This window comes from Microchirus variegatus (assembly GCF_963457635.1).
Source record: "Microchirus variegatus genome assembly, chromosome: 2".
NCBI classification, from domain to species: domain Eukaryota; kingdom Metazoa; phylum Chordata; class Actinopteri; order Pleuronectiformes; family Soleidae; genus Microchirus; species Microchirus variegatus.
Window position 1 is genome coordinate 22,097,607 of NC_139803.1, and position 14,215 is coordinate 22,111,821.

The 14,215-nt window shown below is 42.3% G+C and overlaps 1 protein-coding gene across 1 annotated transcript; it reads right to left on the reverse strand.

Moving 5' to 3' along the window:
- Window positions 1–4,934: 4,934 nt before the first annotated feature.
- On the reverse strand, window positions 4,935–14,085 carry cckar (cholecystokinin A receptor; the record flags this gene model as incomplete). Its single annotated transcript, XM_083910379.1, has 5 exons — window positions 4,935–5,506; window positions 6,327–6,454; window positions 7,136–7,397; window positions 12,118–12,369; window positions 13,959–14,085. 5 exons carry the CDS (start codon window positions 14,083–14,085, stop codon window positions 4,935–4,937), a joined length of 1,341 nt encoding a protein of 446 aa, XP_083766505.1.
- Window positions 14,086–14,215: the final 130 nt, after the last annotated feature.

Sequence of the window (14,215 nt, forward strand, 5' to 3'; positions counted from 1 at the left end):
CTAAAAGTTACATAACAATATTTGGGTCATGACAACATATAATATTGACACAACGAAAAACAAAGCTGTTAAAGTGACGCTGCTATTCTTAAACGGTATGATTAGGCGATGTGGGCGGGTCATGCCAGGAATCCACTCTTTGAAAAGGCAGCTGCAGGTGTTTAAGGTCCCACACAAAACGATAAGGCTGCTCCAGTTCCCACCGCGCACAAACAGAACAGGAGGTCAAGGATGAAGCGGAGAAGTTTGTGTGCGCCGCAGGACTGATTTGAAGTGAGGGTTACATCACAGCTACTGCAGGAAGTGAGTCCGTGTAAACAACCATACGAGTGATTTTACATGCTGTCGCCCATTTTCTGCAAATCGAGTCATTTATATGAGTGAAGACTGCTTTGTCCTCAGGTATCTTTTCTGCACAGAAAGGCAAATATTTCAGGAGTTGACTACACAAAGAGAAACAACTAATCTACACATTGCTCAAAAATCAAATATTGATATATATACAGTCAGAATATGAAATGATGCCTCTGGAGGTACAGTATGTGCTAGGGTTTTTGAGTTATTAACAGTGTAGGTTTCACAAGACTGGCTTTGCAAATGTTTTCTAATGAAGGAAAAGTACAGTACATTCAACAGGTGTAAAAAAAAAATACAAAAAAATAAAAGGAATGGTAAACAACATGAAATATTATGGTTTCATCACGCCACCTCTTTAGGTGCATTTCCACCCATAGGAACCAGGAACTAAATGTACTTTTGAGGAACCTTCTGGATGGAGCTACAGCACCTAACATACCTTGTTGTGCTCCAGTGCTTTTATTTCTCGTACCAAAACCCTTTTCCAGAACAGATCGAGTTTGAATTGATTATTTAAAGCAACAATGGTCTGCTGGAACCATTTAGTTCCTAGAGAAGGTTCATGGTTCACAGACTACAAGACCACCACCAGCACATCAGTCCTACAGACAACCTGCCAGAAGACCTCAACACTTTCTACACCAGCTTTGAGGCTACAATCAACAACACAGAGACACACACACACACCTGGACCACTGGACCCCCCTCACCACCACCAACAGTCTCCTCAGGTCAGGTACACAAAGTCCTGAAGAAAATCAACCCCCACAAGGCAGCAGGACCAGACAACATCCCTGGCTGACGTCTTCACCTCCATATTCAACCTCTCCCTAAGCCAGAGCACCGTTCCCTCCTGCTTTAAAACCACAACCATCGTCCCCCTCCCTAAGAAGAGCCCACCCACCTGCCTGAATGACTACAGACCAGTAGCACTCACTCCAATCATAATGAAGTGCTTCGAGAGAGTGGTGCTGGCGCACATTCAGAGCAGCATCCCGGATACACTGGACCCCCTGCAGAATGCCTACCGACCCAACAGGTCCACCAGCGACGCCATCACAGCTGTCCTCCACCATTCCCTGTCCCACCTGGAAAAAAAAGAGTCCTACATCAGGATACTCTTTGTAGACTACAGCTCGGCCTTCAACAAGGTCATCCCCTACAAACTCACCCACAAGCTGTCCACACTTGGTATCCACCCCACCCTCTGCGACTGGCTCCTTGACTTTCTGACTGGCAGACCCCAGACTGTCAGGATCAGCAATAGGACATCAGCCAGCATCATAACAAACATTGGCATTCCACAAGGATGTGTCCTCAGCCCCATCCTCTACACCAGGGGTCACCAACGTGGTGCCCGCGGGCACCTGGTAGCCCGCAGGCAGCCAATACGGTGCCCGCGGGCTCACTTCACTTCACCTCACTTGCATGTATCCTTATGATCGCTCAGTAAAATATCTTTGATATTGTTTATACAAACTGATAATCGTTAGGAGTAAGCACTGGAATGAATGTGTATGCAGTTGAATGCATAATATTAATCATTTAAATGGTAAACAAACAAAAAAATATTATATGGTAGCCCTCCATATTATTTTTTACCCTTAAGGTAGCTCTCTCTCTCAAAAAGGTTGGTGACCCCTGCTCTACACCCTGTTCACACATGACTGTGTCGCCTCCCACAAAGACAACACCATCCTGAAGTTTGCTGACGACACTGCAGTGATAGGATGCATCACCGCGGCAGACGAAGCGGCCTACAGGATGGAGGTGGCCAGTCTGGTTTCTTGGTGCGAGGACAACAACCTCACCCTAAACACAGACAAGACGAAGGAGATGATAGTGGACATGAGGAAGGAGAGGAGACCTCACCAACCACTGTTTATCTGGGATCTTGAAGTGGAGCGGGTGAGCAGCTTTAAGTACCTCAGGGTCCACATCACTGAGGACTTCACGTGGACCATCAACACAACACAGCTGGTCAAGAAAGCACAGCAACAGCTGTATTTTCTGAGGAGGCTGAGGAAGTTTGGCATGTCGACAAAGATCCTCAGCAACTTCTACAGCTGTGTCGTGGAGAACAGTCTGACCAACTGCATCACCGCGTGGTACGGCAGCACTACGGCCATGGACCGCAAACGCCTGCAGAGAGTGGTAAAGACAGCTGAGAGGATCACCAGGGGCCTCATGTACGAAGGTTGCGTACGCACAAAAACGTGGCGTACGTCCTTTTCCACGCTCACGTTCAGATGTATGAAACGTGAAATGACCGTGGAAATGTGCGGTGCCCACGCCAACTTCATGGCTGGCGTACGCCCGTTTCTTCAGCTATTGTTCCTTTGGCGACACTTACTGGTGATGCTGGGAAACTGTTAATAATGTGAAAACATGTAGTCATCAGAGTGATGTGCACATCAGAGACACATTTATGAACAATCTGACGTGAGCGAGTATTTAGGGAACGCGAGGATTTACTTGCAAACAATGATAATTGGCTCATAAGCCGATGCGGTCACGTGTGCCAGTCAACCCTGAGCCGAGCCATGCCAGCTGTGTGGGATGGAATCATCCGAATATCATCCAGGTACATCACACTCCCATACAATGCTGTTGAACAGGCCAACATTAAAGCGCAATTTTCAGCGAGAGCCGGTTTCCCTCATGTAATCGGAGCTATTGACTGCACACACATCGCTATAAAAGCGCCGTCACAGAATGCGTTTACGTTAATTGGAAACATTTTCATTGCATCAATGTTCAAATCATAATAGAATCACATATGTGATATGAATTTGCGCGTCACATAATATTATTATGTGATGCGCAAATTGAACAGGCTGGAGGCTGGAACAGTGCGCGATGGGTGGCTTCTGGGTGAGTAAATAGTTTATTATTTTAATTGTCCCGTGTGATGAAAACCAGCGCCATGCACATTTGGGCATGTGCGCATTCACATATCATGTTTTGGTTTACTTTGCTTTTTTCTGCTGGTGAAATAAGAGCTACAGAGCTTCCTAACAAGCCCCTGATTGTCTCTCTGTGTTCAGTATTCATGTCAGTAAAAGCGGGCGTAAAGTTGCAAATGTCAGCCGCGGCGCACTTCTGCATTCTTTAATTGTGCGAAATTAAAAAAAAAAATTAAACATGAGTCAAAGTGTTTAATGTCCTGCCATCTTTACGCATGAGCGATGTGTATTGTGAGTGTATTGTGTGTGTGTGTGTGTGTGTGTGTGTGTGCGCGTGTGTGCGTGCCTGCGCGTGTGTGTGTGTGCGCTGCTCTGATCCCACAGACTCACACACACTCCCACTTACGTCTTTTTTGTCACATTTAAACCTGTTGACAGGGTGTTAAACAAAATCTCCCTGCGCGTTTTCATTCACTTTTTTCATTCACTCTTGAATCTCTTGCTCAGACTGTGTGAAATTCCTTTACTTTTCTCTGTTCAGTGCGTTATTTGATCAAAGAGGTGAATCGCAGGACCTATTTAAATTGATTTGCATATGTAAATGGGGCGTGGACAGGGAGGAGTTTGGCACCTCTGCATGTGCGCTCAATTCCACGTTGATTTGGGATGTACAAAGGAAACGTGCTTGGATCCATGCGTACGCACATTTTGATACATCTGAATTTATTTGTGCGTACGACAGTTTCTGGGTTTTGGCGTACGCCAAGATTTAGTAGGAAATCCACGCAAGTCTTTGTACATGAGGCCCCAGGTCTCCACTGGCCTCTCTGCACAGCATCTACCACCACAGAGTCCACAGGAGAGTTGCCACCATCATAAAGGACAGCACCCACCCACAACATGGACTGTTTACACTCCTGCCCTCAGGACGGGGGTACAGGAGTGCCAAATGCAGAACAACCCGTCTAAAGAACTTGTTCTACCCCACTGCCATCAGAATCCTGAACAGCTGAGCAGGACTACAATTGTCACTTTAAACCTGACACATGTCACTTTAAATCTGTTGCAAAACATCTTGCACAACCAGTGTGCACTTTATGTACAGTTCTTCTTGCTCATGCACATGTTTATACTTATTTCATGCATATATATTATTTTAGTTTTTTGGTAATATTTATTTACTATTTTTTCTTATGTATATTATACTTTTTAAAACATTTCTTTCTACTTTATGCTGGTATTTTTGAGTGGACAGCAAAGTAAGAATTTCATTGTACAGGGAAACGTGTTTCTTTACTGTGCATATGACAATAAACACTTAGAATCTTTGAATCTTGAATCTCTGGTACTTAAGGTTCCAAGGGGTGGAAACGCACCTTTTGTCAGATTTGTGGCCCTCCACAGCGTTATGTGATCGGGCATTGGTCAGCCGCCCTGGATGCAGCAAGCTTTCGGGAAACATCAGGCTGTGTTGCTCTGCTGTGAGAGCACTACATGTACACTTCAGACTTCAGTTCACCGCTCTTGAACTGCGAAGCCCGTGTCATGTCGCTCTCCACGATAAAGCAACACAGCTGCTCATAAACTGGATCTACAAGCACTGCGAGGGCTTAGCTACGTGAAAACAACACTGCACAGATTCCCGACATGTCCTCTTTCGTACAGTCCGAGTTAAGTCAGCTCGCTCCAGGCTGACGCACGGATTCCGGTGTAGGTGAAGTGTGTGTTGGCCGTGCTCGGCGAGGTTTGACCGTTCTGCTTATTTGGCGCCGCTCTCGGTCGGCCCGCGTCCCCTTTAGGCGTCGCGATTTCGGCCGACGTCCCCGAGCCGCCGCTCCTGAAGCAGCTGCAGCAGCTGAAGGTGGCCAGCATGCCCTGACGGAAACGCTTGTTCATGAAACAGTAAATGATGGGGTTGACGCAGGCAGAGATGTAGGACAGCAGGTGGATGAAGGAGATGGGCGCACCGGTCAGGCGGTAGGCCGAGCGCTGGTCGAAGGCCTGCCACGCGTTGACCACAGACAAGGGCGTCCAGCACAAGAAGAAGAGGAAGACGATGACCAGCAGCATGCGGATCACACGTTTCTTGGCCATGAGGTTGGCTGTAGAGCTGGTGCCGCACACTCGGCCCACCACCATGGGCTTGCTGCTGGAGTTAGTTCTACTCATTGTGATGCTCTTCTTCTTGGACGGCTGCATGTAGCAGCCATCACCGTCACCTGGCTTGATGCTGCCAGAGTCTGCTAGGGTGAAGACAATAAAAAGAAAAGACTGGAGATTAAGAGTGAAATGTCAACGACATAAAAATCAAGGAGCAAAAAGCCTCCATGACTCTTAGAGCAAAAGTCTGGCGCTCGAGATCCAGCGATGGAAGACATCCAAAAAAAAGCAAGGGTACTTTTTAAATATTAGGATTTTAGTCAACGATAAAACTTATGAGGCCATAAGTCTGATGATAATTTATGTCTCTGTTATTGCCAAAAACCTAATGAAAAGAAAAACCCAAGGTGAGTTATTCTCTCGACCACGTACTGTCTGTCTGTGCAGCCAGAAAAAAAAACTGATTTGTACAAAAAGGAATTAAAATCACATCAGTGAGTCACAGCTCTGCTCTGACTGAAATGTTCCCTTTGTCCAGTGGACAGTGTATTTTATCTGAAGTTAATCTCTTCAAAGTTGTATGAAGCCACAGCTGGAACTAGTCCTCAGAAAATACATCCTTTATTGTTTTGCATTTTATTTGATAGTATAAAGATAGTATTTATTAGCAGAATTTGAATAGACCAACCATAAGTGTTCGTATACGCGCATTTGCAAATAAAGATAGTGAACCTTTTGTGGCCTTAGAGTAAGACTTTACAATGGCCACCATGTTTCTACAGTGGCCCAAATGGACAAACCAGCCAGCACAAGTTTTTATATCTTGAAGAAGAAGATAAACCAAGAATCTGCAGTCTTACCATTAGATGTCACTAATTCTTACATTGTTACATTCTCCGAGAGTATTGAGAATTGAATCTGTACATTGTTAACGTATTCTTGTTTGTTTATTTGCTTTCATACCTCGACTGGATTTCCTGCTGGACAGCTCAAACCGGATGCCCCTGTACAGCTCCAGTGAGATGAGTCCATAGGCGCTCAACATGATGATCCCGGGGATTAGGAAGAGCAGCAGCAACAGACACACATACCTGAGTAAGTGGAAATAAATCATCATCCATTGTATCTAATGTGAATCTTCACAGGCCAGAGACTTAAAGGTGCATTATGTAATAAATCTAAAGCAACTGGCCATACAATCCTCCTAATATGTCACAGAGACTCAGGAATAATGTTCATATAACAAACTGAACTCACCAACAACAACAGTACAGACAAAATATTTGCATTAAAAAAAATATTTTGCAGACTGCAAATCATGTTTATGTTTTGAAATCATGTTTTGGCATGTGGTGCCACCTACCGCCGTCTACCAATCATTGCAGTCAGTAGAGTCTCAGCTGCGGAGCAACCACGGGTTGCCATTTACGTCAGAAAACGAAACCTAAAAGACCTCTGTATTTTGAATTTGAATGTAGTAACTGTTTTAGGCCACATTCTTACATATGGCACCTTTGACTAGTCACGGCTGAGACAATACAGTATTTAGAATCAGTATGATACAGGTCAAATCCAATGGATAGGATATTTGTAAAACACTTAAAATCTGATAGGATCCAAAAATCACATCAATGATTAATTCAGCTCAATCTATATCAGTCCACTATACTGGACTGATATTAGTATCAGTATCGGACATGAAAAAGTACAATCAAGCCATTCCATTACTATTATTAAGGCAGATCGTCTCTGCTCGGCCAGACCAGACTCACCAGGACTGCTGGATGGTGGCGTTGGGCCACACCAGGCGACACATGTGCCCGGTGCTGTTGTTGAGGCGGGTAAACGGCTTGAGCGTGCTCGAGATGGGGTAGGGCAGCATCAGGATGAAGGAAACCACCCAGGTGGCCGTGATGACCTTGGCAGCATGGGACTTGGTCTGCCAGGTTCTGGAGCTCAGCGGGTTGCAAATGGCACTGTAGCGCTCCAGGGAGATGGCCACCAGGTTGAAGGTGGAAACACTGACCGAGACACCTGCACATAGAACAAAAACACAGTTATTGGCTGAGATTGTTTTAATGTGGTCAAAATGTTATGTTATAATATCACCAGAGGAGCAAATGATGTCCCTGTAAAGGTACACACAGGTGTGTGAGAATGTGGGAAATGATATACAACAGTGACAGTGACACCAGCCCCACAGTAGATGCCATTTTAGTTTTCGCCCCTGCCCTTCGTCTGCTGAAAAAAGCCACAGAAACCATTAGGCAACCATTAGGCAACCATTAGGCATATTCAAATGGTTTCTAATGGCTACATATGTTTTTCTAATGGGATTCTATTATCTCCTACACAGATATACATGACTTTAACTGGTCTCGGCTACTACTACTAACAATAATAATAATAAAGAGGTCCCTAATAATAATAACGCCTGACTCATCCATCCAAGAGGAGGGAAAAGAACACAACCTGATGGAGATGCTAACTATGGTAAGAGAAAGATACTTGCACACAATTACAATTACATAGTTATACATTATGTCTCTGGTGCCCAGTGTTAGGACTCTGCTATAAATTTGTTGGTTTCTCATTATGTTTTTCTAATAGTTTTAGATCCTAATGGGACCAGTTTTCTAATGCTTTTAGCTCCTAATGAAACCAGTAGCTTTCTAATGGTATCACATTCTAATGGGACCAGTAGGTTCCTCATGGGTTCTTCTTATGGTTCCTAATGGGGTTCCAATTCCCATTAGACCACTAGGAACCATTAGAAACCTAATGTTTCTTTTCTCATAGTATTCTACTGGATTTTTCACTGAATATCACACATACTGTACAAGCTATAAAAATACAAGTATCTTTACCAGAAAATGACTTTGGTGTAAGTTACTTTTTATAATATTACCAACGTAAATGTCTAAGTATATGACATTTACTGTACTTAAGTATCAAAAGTAATTTTCTGATATGTACTTAAAGGTGAAGTAAGTAGTTTATAGTGCCATCTAGAGGAGAGGCTGAAATTTACAACAATGAACTGCTCCTCTGCTCACCCCCTCCCTTCCCTGAGCGCTACGGTATCCTCAGCTGGTCAAATGTCGTCCTCGTCGTCTTTCTCCGTGTCAGCAGATGAGGTTCGTGAGGCGAGGGAGAGGGCGAACTACCGCGGCCGTAGCAGAAGAAGCAGAGAGAGAGGAGGCGGGACATCCGCTACAAGTAAAGCGACGCTTGATTTGTTCTCTCGCGTTTGTCTATACAGGCTCCCGTAGAAACATGGCGTCGTGGCCATGCAGTAGCGGCCCGCGACCATGTTATTTTACATGACTTTTTGAAACACTACGAAAATGAAACAAAGAATATTATACAGCGTCTCGACAATGCAGGAGCACATAATATGTATACAAATGTGGATTTTGGGTCATAAACCCATAAATACTACACAGTGTCCCTTTAAGCGTTTGAAGTAAAAGTATTAAAAAAGTGAGGGGTTAGGATTGAGTAAAAGTAAAAGTTTGTAGAAATACAAATAAAGTAAAGTAGTACAGATAGGCCTACGTGAATTTTGTATTTAAGTACTTTGTTACATTACAACAGTGGATAAATATGAAGCTAGAGCCTGTTAGCTTGCTAACTAACCTTAGCATAGTGACTGGAAACAGGGTGAAGCTGCTAGCTAGTCTAATTAGCAATGTCTCTATGGCCCACACACCAAAAATTAAAATTGTCTTCAGAGAAAAAAAAACAAAAAAATACATGGTGCTTAAGACATTTTGGTTAAGCTGGTTAGACTCGTCCTGGTACCTGACGCAAAAATATTATTATTATTATTATTAGAATAATTATTAACTTTATTATTATTATTATTATCGTCGTTTAGCTTAGCTTATCCTAGCTTAACAGCCATATATTAAGTCAATTGAATTACGTCCTCCTGCACTTTGTCTGTTGATAACTTAATAATACTCCAGAATGATCAGCACTGACAAAAACCACGGCCAGTTAACGTTTGGTGACATTATTTGGTCACTTCATTCATTTGCAGGGTCGTGACAGAGCGTATCCTGGACTATGTGTTAGCCGGACACGATTTACACGCTCATGAACAATAACAAGAGGAACCATTAATCCATTTGTGTTATTATCACTGTGTTCAATCCAAGTGCAGCCACACATATATAGATGGACACGTGGACAAATGAGCTAATAATCCCGTAAAGGACAGTGTGCTGATCTCATTCTGTGGCTAAAGTGAACGACAGGAAGTAAGAAGAAAAATGAAAATCATATTAGCCAGCGGAGTTGTAATTAAATGAAAATGAAATATCGGCAAAGGTGCAGCAGTGTCTCTAACGACTGCACTTTATTACACATCTCACATGAGCGAGAACCCTGGTGCATTTATCAAAAGCACGGGAAATAAAAATAGTAATAATAACCCAGAGAAGCTGTAAATATGGAGGATTTAGAATGTCTAAGTAAACGCAAATCAAACTGGAATAAAACATGAAGAAGAGGAGTCTGGACACAGTCGATATATTTCTCCTGAACAAGTTCATTTTGACCTTTGTCTACTCGATACGATTCTTAATTACTTGACTTAAATCTCTAATCTGCCACATATTTTCTGTGTGTCATATTTCAACCTCAACTGCAGGCCAAAGTTAAATAAAGCCTAAAATAAAAGCCGGCAATTTGATTTGCCATGTTCTGTTCAAATCTTCGCTATGTTTAAGACAATTATGCCTCTTCTTCTTTTTAAATGAAGGAAAGAGAATAGATTTTCCTCAAAATGGGTTTGTTTGTTACATTGAATGAAGTCACGCTGTTTGTCTTTGAATACATTTTCAGATCTGCTGCGGTTTTTCTAAGAAAAAAAAAAAACAATCAAAATGACATCTGCTTCTTTCTCACACACACACAAAAAAATCCAAACACAATTAATATCCAAAATGTAAAGTTTCCACATCTTACCTGTGTGAATCTGACCAAGACTGACCTCCAAATAGTTGCAAATGATTTGCAATGAGATTTAGGGTCACATCGGACAAGTTTTTTGTCCAGTTCACGGACAAATCCATAGACAGTCGATTATCACTCAATGCTCACTTTTCAAGATCCGTCCTTTCTGCACCCTGTAATTGTTTGTTAATGTAGCTGTTGGAAAAAAAAGAGAACGGCTTCTGCAAACACGAGCCTCGGGTAAATCAACATTTTCCAATAAGACGTTCGCCAACAGCTGCCGTTTTAGCTCATTTTGTGTCTTGCTCTCATTAAAGGGTGAGGACAAAATGAACATCCAGGGAAATTAACTGATTACAGACACAATAAAGCGCAATAATAATTCAACATGGACATTTTGCGGCAGGCGAGATGGAGATATTAGACGATGGAAATGAAAGTCCAACTGAGAAACAGTGCTGCTGTACTCATGACCAGTCTTCTCTCATTAAGGACTAAGGGTTTTAAACCCAGACCTATCAGGAAATCTATCTTCAGTGGCAGCCGCTAATCTACTGTAAGTAGACACTCTTAGAAATAAGGGTTCCAAAAGGGTCCTTCTACAAGGGCTGAGGTTCTACCTGGAACCATTTGCTTCTGAAAAACCCTTTCCAGAAGAAAACCCTTTAAAACCTCTTTCTTAAATAAAGGGTTTTAAAAGGGTTCTTGGTGGAACCCTCCAAAATGGTATAAAAAGGTTCTACCTGGAGCTAAAACGGGTTCTCCTATGAGGACAAGCCGAATAATAGCTGTCGGCCTCATTAGATAAATTAAATTGGGTTCATGGGAACAAAAAGACGCTGCATGTTTGTTTGGGAGGTGAGACGTCGCTAAATCATCTGTGACCACAACCACAAAGAATATGTAAAAGACAACACACGTGTACCACTCCCTCGCTTACGCACAACTCTGATTCTGTGAAACAATGGAGAGCCTTTCACTCAGGCAGATTGTAATCACGCAGCACATCACTCTGTTCTTGCTAATTCTGAGGCCAGCGACACAGTTACACCGCAAACAATGCAACCTTTTCAAATCCTTGTGTCCAATGCAATTTCAGGCCCAGCACGAGACGTGGACTTCAATTCTGTTCAATATTATCCTAACACTGTTACTGGACTTCAGTATATGAAATCCTTTTATGACAAAATATGAAAATGGCAATTTTTCCAAAAAAAAAAAGGATTGTGTTAATAAAAGATTACTGTTGATTTGTGAGAAATGGAGCTTGTATATTACATACTCTATGTAGTCTGGGCTTGTTTTGATCTTGCACTGCCCTAGTCTTGATTTGGGCCTGGTCCTCAAAGACCAGGCCCAAATCAAGACTCTGTCTTTATTCCTTAAATGTTCTTGACACAGTCTTGATCTCAGTCCTTTAAAGTCTTGGGATTGTTCTTGACTTGATCAAGTACTTAAAGTCAGTTAATGTGATTTTTACTATGAAAATATCAGACTGATGTGAGATGTTTTTGGTTTTAAAGAACTATATGTTACTGGTCATTTACAATTCTTCTGTTTCCAGTAACTTTTTTTGATTTTTACACAATAAAAGTGAACTGTTGATCAGTGAAAAAAAAGAGCCTGACCAATTATACTCTCTATACAGTGCAGTGATCTTGGATTTGACTTTGTCTCTGTTCCTGAAAGTGTTGGTCAGCTTCTTCTCCAAACTAAAACCAAGTCATTTAATCTGTTAGTTGTTTTTATGCCAGATTCAATAATAGCCACTTCTCTGTCTCCATTGACTCACCCATGAAATACATGACCAGCTTGCAAATACCGGCCCCAAAGATGAAGTCTCTCATGAGGTTGGGGATGAGGGTGAAGGGGATGCAGACCAGGGACACCATCAGGTCACTGACGGCCAGAGACAGCAGGAAAAGGTTGGTGACGGTCCTCATGCGCCGGTTCCTCACCAGGACGGCGATGATGAGGCTGTTGCCCAGGACGCTGAGGAGGAAGATGAGGCTGTAGAGGACGATCCTCACTGTCTGGTTGATGTCTGAGAGAAACACACACGCAAACTGGGTCATTCTTAAAACATGACCTGACTCATCCTTTCCCCTCTCCTCTCTACTCCCTCTTATTCTGATTATGCTCCTATTATTCATGCAGTATAGTTTGAAGTGTGTCAAATAACGCAGCATTTATTGGTGAAATTACACATTGCAGCTGAACGTCCCTCACCTCGTCTTTGTCGAGCTGACCCGTCTCCTGATGTAAATATAAAAGTCTCATTCTGGGCTGATGAGAAACAACAATTCATCAGGTCATTGTACTCACTTCATGTCTTTTGAACAAATGAACAGGCTGCTGGCTGTTCTCATGTCTAAAGGGAGGCTGCTCTATAGTTTAGGGGCATAAAAACAGAAGAAGAGATTTGAAAGAAAGGCAGTTAAAACTTAATAAAAAGAGAGATAGTCACTAATATAAGAAGGGGGCTGATTTAATAACAGTTTCAACAACAAGGACGTTGGATGACAGCAGTTTTCAATCCGTACACAAAGTTCTTATTGACAAAATGACAGGGTATCTGCCTCGTCTCCTTAGTAAAGAATTTCAAAAATGACACAGGAATATAGAACAGCTGGTAGAAGCATGCAATTTTGGACAAGTTGACTGCTTTCTAACACCTTTAATCAGTCCTGGAGAACCAGCTTTGTTGTTTCTGTGTCTGCCAAATTCTGTGCTCACTGGCATTTGGATTGGAATTCTATGGCTGAAAGTCCATCTTCTATGTAAGCAAACTGTCACAATGTACGTGTGTATTAAGCTCAAGCATGTCTTGAATAAATCTGTCGTGTTCAACCTTTTTTCACAGCAGATATTTGTTGACATGAAAAAGAAAGACAAACACAGGTTTTACAGGTTGTTCCACTCCAGGGTTGTGCTGTTGTTCAAGTTTAAGGGCAGGTTATATTCAATTCAATATATATTATTATTATTTTGCAGGACAACTATAAATGAGAGCGCTTGCTTTCTATGGATAATGATGATATACAAGTAAAATAACTAAAATCAAGTATGAAAAAGATCGTTTTGATAGAAAAAACAATAGATTTTATTTGCTCCTGTGTTCTTACTGACATGCAGTAAAGTTTGATGTTTTGTCATTGCGTAAAAATGTATTTTATAGCTTAGTTTTACGACATAAAAAAAAGCAAACATTGAAACTATTAATCTGTTGCCCGCTGATTTTTTAGTTTTATGCGCAAAAATGGAACAAATGGTAAAGTTCCAAAAATAACAAATTTAATTAGCTCATTTTGTGGCCATAAAGTGACAACATCGCTTAATACCTTAAGGCCGCTATTAACTGACTGTTTACTTGACATTAGCAGAGCGAGAGAGAACAGACGTAGAATCAGCCTCATGGAGGAGCGCCCGTGCCAGGTGCGTAATGCGCACTGACGCATAACCAAATGCCCAAAACGAGTCGCTCTTTTGGCACAAATGTTTTCATTTATATAAAAGCAACTCAAGCCAAAGGCAACTCATTAAAAATAACATTTCTCTAGTGCACAGCCGGTTTTTACTATATGGAGAGTTGCTTAAAATCATCATAATAACTGTTGTATGTAATACACTAACCTTGAGGCTCGGGTGATGGATCCTTCTCCACCTCGCACTCGGAAAAATTCTTGATCCCAAAATTGCACAGAATCTTGTTGAGATCAGTGGAGTTAATGAGCATGTCTTGGATGGTGAACGTCTCCATGTTCAGGTTTGTCTCCTACTGAGCCTCAAGTCTCAGCGCGCGGCATTCGTCACACACCCTTGGAAACACGCGCCAAAGGGAGAAACACATCCACACTGCACATTCACTGAGTTTTTTTTTTCTTTAAATA